Raw genomic sequence first — 16,089 nt, 5'->3', positions numbered from 1 at the left:
GATTCACTGCCTGTAGGTTTAAAAGGTGTTTTCAAATTTCACAAACCATTCTTACACCACAACTTCATGTTTCAGCCATTATTTCGTCATAAAAATGTTAGATACACCTTTACAACCTGCTGTGGGTGAGCGTTTGATACTGAAAACAGATTTTAGGCAGACAATCTGAAGCACATTGTCCATGGATGTCACCAAGGTCATTAGCAAGAAAAACTTTCCAACTATGCTAAGAAATTATATGGATACGAGTAACCACGCATGAGACTATGAAACAAGACAAAATACTCAGGCAAATTAATAAAGTGCTAATGGACACTATGTGGGCATCTAATAAAAAAAAATGACAAATTATATTACGACGTGTTATAATAACCTTTTCTTTTGAATTTTTTTTTTTTTTAGCCAATGTAATTTTGGCGTCTGAAAAACTTGAGTTAAAAACATCGCTTCTCGATATCCTAACAGCCTTGACTGGTGGTAGAGTGATGGAAGTTTTGAAGTGTTGGAAGAGAAGCGGAGGTCAGCTAAAACGGGCTTTTCAAATGCTCTTTACATCTGTAAAAACAACTATTGAAAAAGGGGGGATATAAATCAAAAAAACATCAAACGAGGGCCGTTGGCATTGAAAAATATTTAAGATTACATCTTACGAGAACATAAGTAATGAATAGCATTTTACATAAATGTCCTGATTTGTGAGGTGAGAAACTCCACTTAAATGAAGCCATATAAACACCGGAGAGCCGATGAAGGAGGACTGGATCGGCAGTATACTCCAACTGAAATGACACACTGTAAGTTCAGATGGGGTAAATAGCAGCTTTTAATCCAGTAAAAGGCGTCACATTGTGCTCAGCTTTGCTGGTTTAAAGTCAAATAGTTTGTTCTCACAGTAAATAGTCCAAAAAAAAGGAGCTTAGTCAGTCAGTTGCAGGGGCTCTGTATATTTTAAAATCTTAAAGTGGAAATGTTACCAGTCAGAAAGTCGACAGCTGAGTATGAATCATTTTGTTTGACACCCTGCACTCTTGTGGTTCCTTCTGTATAACACCAGCACTTATTGAATAATTGATAGAATTCTGAGCGTGTTAATCTTGCTGTTGGCATGCTCTTTAATCCACATCACTGTGTGAGTATTTATGTATCGACATGAGATTTGAAAGACACAAAGCCTTGTTCGCTTTATGCTGTTACGAAGTTTTCAGTTGGTAAACAATGCCAGAATACCGGCTTCCTTTTTCATCCTCTTGGCGTACGATTCCTCCCAGCGTGTTTCACAGGTTCCTCCAGCTGCTGTTTGTAAGCCACTGAACTTACAGATCTGGAGTCTCACTCTGTATACTGGCAACCGCTCGCAGCGCTGGATTTAAAAGCAGCGTGTTTGGAGTATACTGCCGGCCTCTATGCCCTTGTTCTTACTCCTACAACCTACTCAGCATCCCTGTGGTTGCAGTCCTCTTTCGGTTCTCCGGGCCTATAGGTGGAGTGGTCTGTTTAAAAGTACAGTCTGATTGTTTTCTTTTTTTTGTACAGTTCATGTCTTTTAACTCAGTCGAGGGGTTGAGGGTCAGCTATGGGCATGGTGTGCAGAACTTCATCCAGTAGCTGCAGAGCTCGGTGTAAATGGATTTCAATCCAGCAGGGTGTCTCTTTGATGCTTTGCCGTGGGTAGTCGGGCCCCCAGCCCTTCACGAAGCTCATCCGCAGGATGCACAGCCTGCGCAGGTCGTCAACCCCGATGCCTGCAGCGGCAGACAGACCTGCGGGAGAATTACAGGCAGCAACTTTAAGATCGATGTGACACTATAGGCCAAAGCTTGCACAGATATGTTAGCAAAGTTACTACTGCAGTAAAAGTTTGAACGTATACTGGATAGACACACGGCCGAGTGGTAAAGTACAAACTGTCATATGCATATCTCCCACTCTGATCAGGCAACACGTTTTACTGCCTTCGGGCTAAAGCCCACAGAATATATTCACTGTGTAAATGTTAGCCTATAGTGATGTTTGCTACGTGGAACTTTTATTTCATCATCTACAACTGAAATTGTCATTGCTAAAACTAATTTGTAAAGCAGTTCAAAGTGCAGTGGCAGACAAAGCAAAGCAAACTGCTTGGTATGTACTCACTGTTAATGTGGTCACTCAATCAAAGTTTGTTCTAAAGCAGTAACTCTAAAACGTGAAGAGGAGCAGTCACAGTTCTTCAACCTCAGCTCTATTTTAGTACTAAAATGCCACTGACATGTAAATAAATACCTTTTGATGTCAACACATTTTGAAATCTGACAGAAATCTTCAAGACTTTTCAGTGTCCAGGGTTTTTGTCTTCTTAAAATTAGTGAACTTACCCCCATAATGTCAAAGCAATCATCAAATCTCTATTATCAAACACATCACAACGCCTATCAGATATATGTTGATATATCCCAACTCAGTATTTATATTTTCCTCCATAATACAGTTGTACCGGCAACACTTGCCTTGATCATGACTAAGTTCAAATGATTTAACTCAGTCTAATTTAGTTACTGCTGACTGAACAGCTATCTATTAAGAAAACAGCCTGTGTCCCAGTTTTTCCTCTCTTCATCATTAACTGACACTGCTGGCTACTTTTCCTCTGTTCACGCTGCTCTATGATTCTCTCACTCACAACACTGTGCATGCTAGTACCATAATAAAGTCCCTGATATTAGTCTAGACACAGAAGACGACGATGCGAAGCCATCATAATAATACACTTGTTGAAAGGTAAGTGCAGCAGTATGCACACTCACTGATGGCAGGGGCGATGCCTCCCACAGAGCCAGGCCCGGGAATGTTCCCAGCCACTGCTGCTGCCTGGGCTGCAGCTGCTGCCTGAGCTGTTGCTGCCTGCTGCTGCATCTGCCTGTGGCACTGACGCAAGTCAAACACCTGGCAGGGGACAGGACAAACGCTTAAATCTGATGACAAGATCATGAATAGACATTTAAGCATTTGGACTGTCTGAACACATCAGAGTTAGATTAACACGTATATATGGTAAAAACTTAAAGGGGGGGATGATCCATATATTTTACTGTGGGTATGGCCACTGCAACTCTGAGCATAATTGCACCAACATAAGAGAATGGTTTTTACAATGGCCCCATCTTAGTCACATTAGACCAGTAATTGTATTATGACTGGAATATTAGTGTGCACGTACATGTAGCCAGTGCCAAGAGCAATCAGGGATTTGTAGATCTGAATGACACAAACTTGTCTCTGCTGTATGACCACTGTACTGCTTTCTCACCTTGATGTAAGCGCTGGGATAGATCTTGTGAACTGCATCTCCAGGGGCGCGTCCAGCCTCCCGATCCAAGTAATAGCTCTGTACAAACACTGCGTGATCACTCAAACAGCGCACCCACACGTCTCCCTCACCTTTGCACTCCAGCTGCACGCCTTTGCCAATGTGGAGCCTAAGGACAGAAAGGAGAGAAGTGAGACACTTTGCATTACTGTCGTACTGTCAACATTTAGAGTTTATCAGCAAAAAGAGAAACAGACATTAGTTGATTGAATAAGTGAATATATTAGCCCCACAGCAGGGAGATGATGATATATCTCCAAGAGTGTGTGGGGGAGTACCTGGCTCTCTCTATGTTCTCTGTCCTGTGGACGTTACTCAGCTGGCCCAAGCAAAAGCGGTCCCCTCCTGATGGATCAACATAGCCATCCACCGTCACTATTGGGCATGTGGATGGCACCTTAAATGTCTCTCCAACTTGGACATCCATCTCAAAGTATGCAATGGAGCACCAGTAATCTGGAGCTGAAACAAACAAACAACCAACCTCAGGTCAACTAGGTTATGGTGACTGCACTGAATATGTGGACTGTCTTCCATGTGCAGCTTAATACTCACCAGGGTGATTGGATATTGGCGGCTGGAACGCAATTTCATTGGTAACAGGCCCTGCAAGAACATGCCAATATTAATTTTGAACATGCAACTCTGAAATCACAGCAGTTCTTATGATGTGACATATTATTCAGACCTGAGTACAGGTAATGCACATATTCATAAATGTATAAAGGATTATAATGGGAAATCTGCCAGGGAAAAAGAGTTCTGATCTACGCCACATGTCAATTTTACACATTTTCAAACCAACTTTTAAACCAGGTAAATTCCCTTAATGTGAACATCAACTTAGACTACAACTTCTAGACTATTTTTAAAACTTGATGTGAGTTTTGCAAAGAAGTTTTGTCTTCCATCCACTCACAGTAATGCCCTGTGTGAGGCATGGGTGGATGATGCTGTAGATGCCCGTTCTGATGTTGAGGCACTGCAGGGGTGAAGCTGCCATTTCTGCTCCAAGTGGGGGGAGGATCTGTAAATACAAATTATTAAATAGCTGTGTTGCCAAAGTTGTGGTAAATTCCAGCCTGTGTGGCAGATCAGATCATAAACCTAAAGACTAAAAATAGATGTTTATTGCATTGTAAGTAACTTTGTCCATATGAAATTACAAACTAATCAACAGGCAATTTGAAAAATGAACTTTAAAAAGACACAAAATTAATACTTCTACAGCATTTTTTACTTGTTTGTATTGATTCATTTTTGACTGGTAAAAAAGAGCAGAGTCTATTTTCCACTATGTTTTGTATTTATGTGTAGTTCCCCTGTAGTATCTCACTTGAGGGTCCAGCGCTGATGGTGGAGAAAGCCGAGGTTGAAGCTGAACTGCTGCTCTCTGATGGGGGGAGCAAAGCGGGGCTGCTGAAAGTCTCCTGTGGACCAGGTCTTGACGGGGGATGCTGAATAGTCTGCAGGTGGCTTTCAGAGCTTGAGTGAGATTGCTGGTTGTCATAGTCATACTCATCCTTTACCATGAGGGGACCTACATGAAGTCAACAAGACATAGGTAAGACTGATGGACATCCACACAATCTTCAACGAGCAAACAGGAAAACTTTGGCACCCCCTTACCTGAACTTGAAAGAGTCAGCCCTGATAAGTCTGCAAAAACATAAAAAGGAACAGATATATCACTCTGTCAGTTTATGAAAGTCAATTCTGAGTAATGCTCTTTTTTTTTTAAACCAGATCACTTCCTCATATTATCACTAAGAATGTGAGTACTAGGAATGTGTTTGTTGCTCTAAATAAATGACATAAAGGGCTGTGAATTAAAACTATTTCATTTAAAAGAGACAAAATACATCAAATTTTATCAACCTTACCTAAACAATGAGATCTAATCAAGACTAACAAACATGTGATCTTTACTCACCAATGCCTGGAGAGACGACCCTCTCATAGTGGTATGGGTTGACACAAACATTGTCACATTTCAAGTCAAAGGCATACTGGCAATATTTCACGTGTTTTAATTCATTCTTGTGCAGATCAGGCCATCGCCACAGTCGCGCATAGACAACATGGGGAAAACCTTTGCGCCCTGCAACCTAAAGCACAAGGAAGAAGATATTTTATTTTATAATTACAAAGAGCGTCATTTTTACCCAATTTTTTCACTCTATATCTCCTACTATACCTGTAGGCGCCCATCCAAAGTTCTCTGTATGGTTACACACTTGCTAGGATGAGCTCCATTTGTAGTGATGGCTGTGATAAGGGAATCCAGCTCATCCTTCTTCTCTTTCAGCTTTTTGACAAGACTCTCAATTGCTCGCTTGGCAAAGCTTTCGCTCTCCCCTCCCTGTCGGTGGCACATCAGGCTGTGCACGATGCTCAGACAGGCATCGTTGCTTGTGGGAGTGTTCGTGATTGACATCTTGCTGCTTAGGTTTCAACCTTGGGGAGACTTTCAAGTTGTATCCTGTATGTCTTTACCAGTAGAAACGTCAGGGTGAAAGTATTGTTGATCCGAAAAGGCCCAAGCTTAGCAACCTGAAAAACAAAGAGCAGGGTCTTATGACTGGAAGATCAGATGGGTATGCCAACCAAAATTTACCTTGTATTGGTATTACAGAAAGTGGCACTGAATGTACAATCTGTGTACCACCTTAACGTAATGTCGGGTGTAGTAAGAGAAGGGACTGTCACTGGCAGCACCATTCTGAAGTCAATCTAATGTACCCTTAAAATGACAGCAATTAGCCACAGTTGATGGAGAAAATGGTTTTCATGCAACTTTAAAAACATCTATACATATATATTTAAATTTGGTTGTCTGGGCATGTCATATTTAACACTCTAAGAAAATACCCATCTTAATGTGACATGTGTTTACAACTGCTGTCAGGGATACGTTACAAACTGACAGCTACTGCTTTAACGTTGCAGCTCATGTTTACTCATGCGGAAACTCGCACTGCACATCCTCTGTAAATATGAGCATTTCATCCACGCTGAAATGTCAAACAAGACACTCTTATGACACCAAAAAAACACGTTTTCTCTATTTCTATAGCGGGTTTATCGTATTAGGAGTCAGATAAAACAAGCATTAGTTTAAGGTTAGGTTTTACAAAGCATTCTGTAAAGCAAACGTAGCTAGCGTTAGCCAGGATGGGTACCAAAGCTAATAAACACAGATAGCACAATTATCCTTCGTGATAATATCGTTGGCGTTGGCTTGGTAATGTGCAACCTAACTTGTCCTGAATTACAAAACTAGCGTATATGTTATGGCTTTTAAAAGACATACATATATTTATTGCATATATAATTGTTGAGGACCATTAGGATAGCTAACCTTGCCCAGCTAATGTTGAGTGTTGGCGTAAGCTAACACTGGGCTTGCCGTAGAATACCGTTAGCAAGTTAGCTAGCATTAATCTCCAAGCATTATCGCTAGCTGAATCAAACATGAACTGATTTGTGAACTCACGGTGATTTCTCCGCGCCGTGGCGTTACTCCCAGTGGTGCAGGCCGATAAGCGAGTGGCTTTAGCTTGCTAAATTTTGTTGTGCTATCTATCTTGCATTAATAATATTGTGGCTAGCCTGCTAGCACATACGCTAACAGCTAACTAACACTACAAGACCCTCATCGACTTGACGCTAGCTCGCTAGCTAACCTTCCTCTGTGATGGCCCAAATCCGCTACCTCACGAAATGGTAAAATATCCTACTAGGTAAACGCGCAGCCGCTTATCTGTTTGCCTTATTATGCTGAACTATAAAACCAGCAGATAATAATATAACAGCACGTTTACTGGTTAACTGGCCACGAAAATAAACAAAAAATTCCTCTCCACCCACCACGCTTGGACTGCGCATGCACGCGCTGTGACAGGCGTGGCGCTGCTGTTTGTTACCGTGCTTGTTAGAAAAATCAAAGCTATGCAACGTTACTGATTGCAAATCACTGCCCTTATATATAATGTCATTTAAAGCAAGTGATTGCTATTTTTACTGCAATGAACCAGTTAGTTTCTTTTGAGCAGTCTTACTGTATGTTCCAGTATTCCTGAAAACGTAGGCCATGTCCTGTTTATTCACTCAAATTGAAATATGCAATGGTTTGATTCAATATTCAACAGTCAAATAAGTCAGATAATCAAAATGCATTATAATCTGAACAATCTAACTAGTGCTGGATTATCAACAGGGCTAAGTGAGCAATCTCTCAGTGGCCCCAGACCCTCACTGGCACCAAACCCCAGGTTGAATGTGTAGCTTTAATAACTGTGTGGTTTATAGGATGTGCACCCCCAAAACACATTATCAACTGAGGCAATATGGGCATGAATACCATTTCACAGTTGTATCCCCAGTATCTCACAATGGGCTCATTTCCCAGTTAGGAGAAATTTTCCTCAAAGGCTTTCTACCACAAAGAGTTTTGGTTAAGGTTAGGAAGAAAAAGTTGTGATTTGGGTTAAATTGAATAGATTTCTGTCCTTGTTGGAGAAAGCCTACAAGGGAAACTTCTCCCAAGTTTACTGGTTTCTGGGGCTGATAGCTGCAAAATGCTGTCTGCTGTGTGAACTGTACCTTGTGGGTGATTAAAGGTGACAGGGTACATGTACCATACTGAAACGTTAAAGGAAATGGGGAGGCAGTAAGAGCTCGCAGCTGGACTGACATCTTTAAAAATGGAACATAATGCTTTGAGTCAAATATAGTTAGCTCTCACCATCAAGGAAGGTAAAAATATATATAACCCTCATGGTTGAGCTATATATGTATATCAACAAGGCAGCTAATGCCGTACAATCACATTAATGTCTCCTGAAATTCCCCACTGATAAAAATGCATACTGGTACATTTACTGTAGTAGAGTCAGAGGAGATGTACGCTGTCACAAAACCCTCACATGGAACTAAACACCTATGATAATCTTAATGCATAATTAGAAATCACCCACATTTCACCCACAAGTTTCATTTTAGAACATTCAAACATTTTCTTTATATGTCTAAATAAGTCTTTTCTTGTCACCAGTTGGTTGTCATAGAAAGTTTTAATATCATTTTAGATTTGCTGGGTGCATACCAGTAGCGTCATCTTGATTTTTTGAGTCTTGACAAGGCTTAACCTTAAAATTATGTATTTAAAACACATCATGAGGTGTCGCTTTTGTGGTGCAGTGGTTTTACCGTAATATAAAGTCTCCCCCTTGTGGTTATAATATAGTTTGACATTACAGTTATGACAATGGTCCCCTGTCCAAATCTCTCATACTCTCTTACCCATGTCTCCCAATGAGATAAACCTTTTTTTATTATTTAAAATTGGCTTTCAATGAACAACAATAGCTTGTTGCATGTAAAGGTTAAGTAAAGGGAAATGATGGTGTTATGAAAAATCAGCTGTTGTGTTATTTATTGTATCTTCAACAGTGAAAATATTTGTTATTATGGTGAGCTTGATAGATATCTCTACTTTTAAAGAAATAATAACCCATATAGTAAATGTTTGTGTTGATCAAATACCATGGTCGTACCATTAGTACACAGATATTAAGCACTGTTTCAGTTGCAGATGTTTAGGTGTGAAATGTTCACATATGAGATTTGGACAACTACAAATTCAGTTCCTAAAACAGTAAGACACATAAACAAAACTATTCATTTATAACGCTTAATTATTTTAGAGTAATGAAACTCTTCCTTTTTGTATTTTTATTGAAGCTCTGTTAACGTTCAAACAGTCGGTGCAGTTGTTTGCTTCTGTTTTCCATAAACTAAAGCCAGCACAACAGAATGTGATGAACCCACGACAACACACAGTGAATATCAGAGTGTTCAAGCTGACAAAACAAACAGAAAATGACATCGGAAAGACAAAATTAGAGTCAGAGGTAAATATTAACAACGCAGGAAGGGGCCTTTTATTAATTGAAATTAAAGATTCAGCCCCCTCCTCACACCAACCATGTACAGTCCCCAAACTACAATGGCAACGAGCCAACAAAGAAGTCAGGAATATTGCTGTTTTTAGGAATATTTTCTACATTTTGAAACTTTATTCTCAATAAGTTTCACCCTGGGGAATCAATTTGTTTACTGTGAGTCGATATCTCTGCCCTGCACACTTGGCCTATGTAAATCCGCGTGCTGAGTGAGGATCCTATTGAGTTAGAAAGTTCCACAGTGTTATTCCATTATTGTTATCTGCTTCCGACTGTTAACAGCAGAAGCTAGGTGATGATGTGACATGTATTTTTTCCATCTGTAGTACTGTTGCTGTGGCCTTGATAAGAGCGTGCAGCATGCCCGTGTCAGAAAAAGGAAGTGGGAGGGTTCAGAGGGCACCGAGCAACCTGATGGCAGGATTGTCAATAGAGCATGTTGGTGTTGGAGACCAGGAATCTGACACCACCTTCTAACAAACGCTACCACTTGGAGTGGCGTCTCATCCTGAGTGACGGTCTACAAGACTCCAGGCTCTGACACCTCGTTATCACTATGGCATGGGAGCGGGCAGAGAGAGGCCCTCCAGGCATGTGACGCTAGAGGGATGGGGATTAAGGTTGTTAGGTAGGGAATGCTGTGATTACCTGACAATAAATGAGGGTGCACAAGAGATCAGAAGTTGCTCAGTGACTATATTTGTTTTCAGATATTTTATTTTTCCAACCCATAATAACATTAATATTGGTGTGAGAACCAAAAGCAGGATATGAATGGCTGGGGCGTGAAGAGAGAATTCACAGCAGTTGACAGCAACGTTAGGTAGGAGAAATTGTTCATTTTTCAGACAAGAAGCCCCGAAGTGCTCCGAGACACCGTGAAAATCCTCTCCTGGTCAAAAGCCAGCGAAAATATATTTTTCTGCAAGTTTGGCAAGCAAATAAGAAGAAAAATGTCACATTCTTTAAAACGTTTCAGTGCCTCCAACATGCCACAGGGCGCAGAAACAAATGATACCATTTACAAATCTGCAGCATGTATATCTACTTAAAAAGCATCTTGGCAAGACTGTGATTCAATTACAATTGAAATAAGAGACTTTTCATATTTTAAAAAACACACAGCATCCTATCAGTAGTGCAAATCATCGTAATATATCCTAAAATGCCAATATTTCAAATCAGCTTGAATAAGATGGAACTCCTTGACTTGTGTATTAGGAATAATTTCTGCCAGAGCAAAATGTAGATGAAAAAAAGAAAGTTCTGAGAAAGGCCTGTGGTGAAAAATCAATGATACTACATTTAGATTTTGCAATAAGATAGTATGTGGAAGATTCAGTCTATTAAGTGTATTCTGTTCCAGCACCTGAACTGAAATAACCCAAAGCGCAAGCGCTTTTGTCAGACACTGTACCTTGAAACTTTGCACTCAGAGTACATCATTTGTGCTTAGATCTCACACACGCAGACCTATTTCCAAATTATTCAAAAGGTTGTTATGGTAACTGATATCAGTGCTGCAGAGTTTAACCTTTTGACTCGCCCCTAATGACATGGAGCTCGCTTCATCTGAATAAAGTGGAGAGAGATTTTTACAAGAATACTCAGACATCTGCTGTCAGAATCTTCTTTCTTTTTCTTTTATCCGTCACTGTGTCGCATGGCGCTGATGCCATCTGTGCAAGAATATGGCCTGTAGTTTACAATGAAGTGTGGAACTTACCCAAAAGCAAAATACAAAACTCCGACTCAAATAATTATAATAAATCATGACAGACAAATTTATATTCTACACTAATATAATTAGAACTATTTCACCTTTATACAATTACAAATGTACATCATTTAGCACAGATTTGTGTCCATCCCTAATTTACAGCTATAAATCTAGTTTACACACCACTGTATGAGATCTTAGATACTGTGGAAACAAGCACATGAGAAGATAAGTAGATAGCACAGTCTCTATCTCTAGTGTTCAAGACTATCTACAGCCACACTCCGCCACCACCATTCCCTCATACTTGTGGTTGAATGTGATCACCTCGTTATCGTGATAAAGGAGTGAGATGGGCTCTAACTTAGTGGGTACACAGCAGGCACGCGATGCCCTCTCTGGGCTCTTAACACTCAGCAGTGTCTGCACTATGGCATGTTTGGTAGGCGAGACCTCAGAGGTCATTGGTGGGTTGCACACGCCGTTGCACTCATACGCCTCGTAGCCCACAGGCTGGATGATCCACGTATCCCAGCCAATGTCTTTAAAATCCACAAAGAGTGGGGTCCTCTTGCAGGGCTCGCTCTTAACATTGCGACGGATTCGGGGAGGCGTGTCATAGATAACGTTGGACTGCAGCTGCACCAGGGACTGTTTGTCCAGCTCGTCCTGGTTGGCGTTGTGATTAACGTGCTCCCAGAAAGCTTGCTGGCGCCGGCCCACGTTTTCAGGAAGGTCATTCTCATGTTCGATCATCTGGTTGAGCTCTTGTTTATCCTGTTTGTGGTCTCTGCTCTGATCGTCTGAGAATACAATCATCACCGCATTGTGTTTCCCATCCAAGCTCCTGTCGATATCAACCTCAACCAACCTCTGGCCCTGTTCTGTGACCTCCTGCCTGGCCTCTTCCTCTTCTGACCCCAGATTTGCAATATGAACCTCCAATCTGTGAGTTGCACAGCCTGACTTCCGCCAGAGTGCAACCACATGAGTCAGGTCAAACGACACCCAGCTGTTATCTTTGGCATGGATATGCTTTGTCACCAGTTCCTCCAAATCCTTCATCTCCACCACCTCCTCTTTATCCCTCCTTCTCCCTTCTTTCCCCACCTCTTTTGTCCAAAGTACGCCCTCGTGTATTTTGTATATGGTCACCTTGCAGTCAATGCCAACATTTGGTCTCTGGGCCTTCTGGAACAGGGTGAAAAGGCGAAGCTCAGCTATTGTTATGTGTTCACTGTGGCGTATTGAGATGTTGAAAAGCAGGGGATGTATCCTGACACCCCTGGCCGTTACACTGAAGGGGGAGGAATCTGAAATCAAAACATCAATAATGTGTCTCAATGCATTTTGTATGTTTCTGTGATCAAAAATCAAGTTAAACTATGTTAAATATTAAAATGTACCCTTGTATCAAATACACATGACAGATGTTTTTGGTTTCTTCAAACCATATAACTTATACATTTCCAAAGCTCCAAAAACTACTAACACTTCCAGATTTATAGCACTTTGACTTCTATAAATCACTTTGCACGAAACCTTTAAAAACTGCAAAACAAAGCTTTAATTTTTTATGCAATATATACATTTCCCAAAATTCTATGTTTTGTTGAACAAAAACAAGTTTCTACCTTCGTTCTTGAAACTGCGCACAACGTTGGCTGAGGGCACAGCAGTGCGGTCATTGGCAAATCGGTTGTACAGCTCCAGCATGTACTCTGGTGGCTCCTTACGGGCAGCGAGGGGCCTGGCCTGGGGCCTCAGCTCTGTGAGGTTCATTGTGGACAGAAACTGGCTCAGAAAGTCCTGTGCATCAAGTAGCGGATTATCACCCACATCCCTACCGACTGATACCCTGTGATGGCTCTCAGGAGACCTGATGGGACTGCTCAAGCTCAAACCAGTCAACATCAGAAGCAGGACATTCAGAGAGCGGACAAAGCCAAGGTTGGAGCTGACTGAAACGGTCATGGTGGAGAGGAGGAAAGGTTTAAATCCAAAGATTGAATATCAGATGAGAAGGCGGGATGGATCCGTTGGAGAGGACACCTGCAATCGGTTCAACCTTTCGTGGAGGGACTTGTTAAAGGACAACAGGGGCAACGAGAACACAGCTTTGCCCTTGTTGATCTTGAGGTTTGGTTCTGAGGGCAGGGCTGTGCTGTCCAATGTGCTGTGCTGACATGTTTGGAGATGTCACTAAGGCCCTGCTCGGCCCTCCTCTCTCTCTCCCCGCCAGGAACTTATGACTATCCATATTTCCACTGATATTCTGTCTCGTTGTGATGTATGCTTTTCTCCTGATTAACCACAAAACTTGCCTTACAGTAGATTTATGACAGTTCATTTATGAGCTGCAATATGCAGCACTGCTGAAATCAAAAGATTTAACCGTGATGATTTATTTATAAAGAATACTGATGGATTAGAGATTGTGAAGTTCTTGCACTTAACTTCACCAAAATGTGAACAAATCAAACGCAGAAACTTAATTGTGAGAACTATTACCCCTTCTAAAGCAGAAAATCAATTACCAATTAACAATATTGTTAATTTATGCTTTGCAATCTCCACAAGAGGCCAGTGTAGACTCAATATGTGTACTTCTGCCTCCTCATCTTAAATTGAATTAAACATTTTCATTAGGTTGTGAAGGGAACTGATTTGATCTCATTTGCATACCCTTTTAGCTAATTGCTGGTTTTGTGTCCTAATAGCAGCTGTCTGACAGCTCGCATATGCAATCATCACCATCATTTCATCGTACACCCACTTAAACAAATGACAACAAATAAAAAGCGATGAAATATACGTAACTACAGATTAGTGTGGCATAAGAAATTTCATCTAGCTTGATTAATGTATATGAGACATATACATATATGAATCCTCAGCGTGCAGCCTATCTAAAATGTCACCACTTATGTAAGTGAGCCCTGCAGCCCGCAGGAGGAAACATGACTAATGCCAACACATTTCAGCCCTCTCGGTGGCTGTGTGCAACATACAAGTTCATAAGTTCATAATAGCTCCTCATGGCTACTGCAGATATGAGGTTACATGAATGTCCTGACAGCTTGTCTGGGGGTATAAATGCACTAAACATATTTATGTGGTCCTAAATAGAAAGGAAATATGAATATAAACAAAGCAAGATGTTCACAGAAAATGATTCATCACTATCATTATGTTACAACTGTGACATGCATTGATAGTGCATGTATAAACCAAATATTGTCAAACACTTTTTGCCAAGTCTGTGATTTATGAAATATTCAATCAGAAATTCAAAGTTAAAATGAGCTGCTTTTGTTTCTACATATCAATGTTATGTCTTTGCATTGCAATGTTCTCATATTTGCAAAGAACTGGGTATATACTGGGGGGTAGACAAAGCAATCTGAACACTATTGCGATAGCTTCTGGGTCATATTACAGTAGGTTTTATGCCATATTTTTGTTAGTTATTTTCTGTTTGTAACGACCGGGAGTTGAACGTGTTTTCCAGTCTGCTCCCCTTGCATAATTAAATAAATTTGTCAGTGTATTTTTGGCTAATGCACCTGCAATTTGGCACCGATGTGGCCTTTTTGGAGCTCTGTTAGACTACTGTGAAAGCTTGCATATCATTGCACTGAGTGCCAGAAATCTTTTACAGCTGACAAATGCAGCAAACTGGCATTTAACCCCAATATGACCCACATTTGCAGTTGTGCTGATGCCTAGTGGGCTGAGTTTTAAAGCTAGAGTGAAGATGCTATCATATGAAACAAGAAGACCTAAGGAATCCACTGGCCTTTAGTACCAACCATTTCAAGCTTGTCAGAAAGGTCAGGGGGCTCCAAAAGTTGGGCTAAACGTTAGCAAGGGATACCTTGACCTTTGACCTCAAGATATCTGTGTGAAAATGGGTTCTGTGGGCACTTTATGCTAGTCCCATGTAGCTATTCTCATGTAGTACAAATGTGTTATTTTCACCCATTGTATTGCATACATTAGGTGTGACTAGAAAGCTGAGGTTCTTGTGAATTCAATGACCCCAATTTTACTCATGTGTGATGATGTTAGTCACCACAGTAGCCATTCCATGTAGTAAGACCTGTTTTTTCGTAAGTTGAACTCACTGTGTAAAATGACCTGTTGTGATATCTAGGATAATCACAGCCTCATGAAACTTTCCAAACACAAAACTAGACAGTTCCATTTTCCAGAACAGAAGTGCTCACCCTCCAGTTGCTGAAAAATGCAGTCCTTACCAAAATCTCCAAATGTCAAAAGTTTCAATACCAAATCACAGCATGGATTTTTCGGTGGTGTTTCCTAAGGTCTTGGTATCTTACTGTGGCTTCTTAAATTTAGCAGTAAATCTGAGTAACAAGAGGTATCCATCCCAAAAGTGCTGCAACAACTTATGAGACACAATGGAGCATGACAATGGCCATCATATACTTCCATAATAATGTTCTAAGCCCCCATAAGGTCTAAATTTTAAAAGTTTGTATAGGTACCTAACCAGGACACAATGTTTATTACATATTCATGACTAGAAAAACTTGACACACAGTGCAGAGCTGCATCTTAAATTAATATTCAGGATCCGACTTTTCATATGATGTATTCTACTTCTATGTGGTATCTACTGTTGAACTGCTGTTTCCCCATTAAGACCTCTGTCCCCCTTAAAAAAAAAGATAAAAATAGGTATATTGGAGGGAGGGGTGAAGTTGAAGAGGTTAAGTCACGTTAAAGTTCAAGTCCTCATACATGAAATTTGTTTATCATGTTGTACAGTGTCTTGTGTATACTTTGTGTAGTGTAAATAATAGGAAAAATTGCCCTGGTTGTGAACACATGTACATCAGACAACCATAAAAATGTTTGAAAGAAGAATATCCACAATTCACTAGATGCACTAAGGACAACTTATAAGGACACTTACAAGGACACTTAATTGCTTTATCTATTAATATAAGCTTGTTCAGGACACATAAAAGTGGGGTTGTTTAAGTAGCCAGTGGGTGCTGTTTAGTAGTACACTTAGTTACCCACGAATA

At 40.6% G+C, this 16,089-nt stretch overlaps 2 protein-coding genes across 2 annotated transcripts; both read right to left on the bottom strand.

The window, feature by feature from the left end:
• Positions 1–699: 699 nt before the first annotated feature.
• smad4a (SMAD family member 4a) lies at positions 700–7,226 on the bottom strand. The gene is made up of 11 exons (XM_049603721.1): positions 6,843–7,226; positions 5,544–5,899; positions 5,280–5,454; positions 4,976–5,005; positions 4,683–4,886; positions 4,266–4,373; positions 3,902–3,952; positions 3,625–3,808; positions 3,287–3,455; positions 2,784–2,922; positions 700–1,760 (listed from the first exon to the last, which is right to left on the bottom strand). The coding sequence occupies exons 2-11, from the start codon at positions 5,781–5,783 to the stop codon at positions 1,549–1,551; spliced, it is 1,512 nt and encodes a 503-aa protein (XP_049459678.1). The 5' UTR covers positions 5,784–5,899; positions 6,843–7,226; the 3' UTR covers positions 700–1,548.
• Positions 7,227–11,299: 4,073 nt separating this feature from the next.
• On the bottom strand, positions 11,300–13,012 carry LOC125905985 (bone morphogenetic protein 10-like). The gene is made up of 2 exons (XM_049604337.1): positions 12,667–13,012; positions 11,300–12,345 (listed from the first exon to the last, which is right to left on the bottom strand). The coding sequence occupies exons 1-2, from the start codon at positions 13,004–13,006 to the stop codon at positions 11,300–11,302; spliced, it is 1,386 nt and encodes a 461-aa protein (XP_049460294.1). The 5' UTR covers positions 13,007–13,012.
• Between the last annotated feature and the right edge of the window lie 3,077 nt (positions 13,013–16,089).

Source organism: Epinephelus fuscoguttatus, linkage group LG18 (genome assembly GCF_011397635.1).
Source record: "Epinephelus fuscoguttatus linkage group LG18, E.fuscoguttatus.final_Chr_v1".
Taxonomy (NCBI): domain Eukaryota; kingdom Metazoa; phylum Chordata; class Actinopteri; order Perciformes; family Serranidae; genus Epinephelus; species Epinephelus fuscoguttatus.
Note: the sequence above shows the minus strand (reverse complement) of the source record. Positions and strands in the feature narration are given on the sequence as shown.

Excerpts from the sequence above, each read along its gene's own strand:
- smad4a (XM_049603721.1), bottom strand. The coding sequence starts at position 5,783 with ATGTCAATCACGAACACTCCCACAAGCAACGATGCCTGTCTGAGCATC. Across the intron at positions 4,887-4,975 it reads GCTGACTCTTTCAAGTTCAG|GTCCCCTCATGGTAAAGGAT; the intron begins GTAAGGGGGTGC and ends GACTTCATGTAG. Across the intron at positions 3,953-4,265 it reads GCCTCACACAGGGCATTACT|GGCCTGTTACCAATGAAATT; the intron begins GTGAGTGGATGG and ends ATGTTCTTGCAG.
- LOC125905985 (XM_049604337.1), bottom strand. The coding sequence starts at position 13,006 with ATGACCGTTTCAGTCAGCTCCAACCTTGGCTTTGTCCGCTCTCTGAAT. Across the intron at positions 12,346-12,666 it reads GCGCAGTTTCAAGAACGAAG|ATTCCTCCCCCTTCAGTGTA; the intron begins GTAGAAACTTGT and ends TTTTGATTTCAG.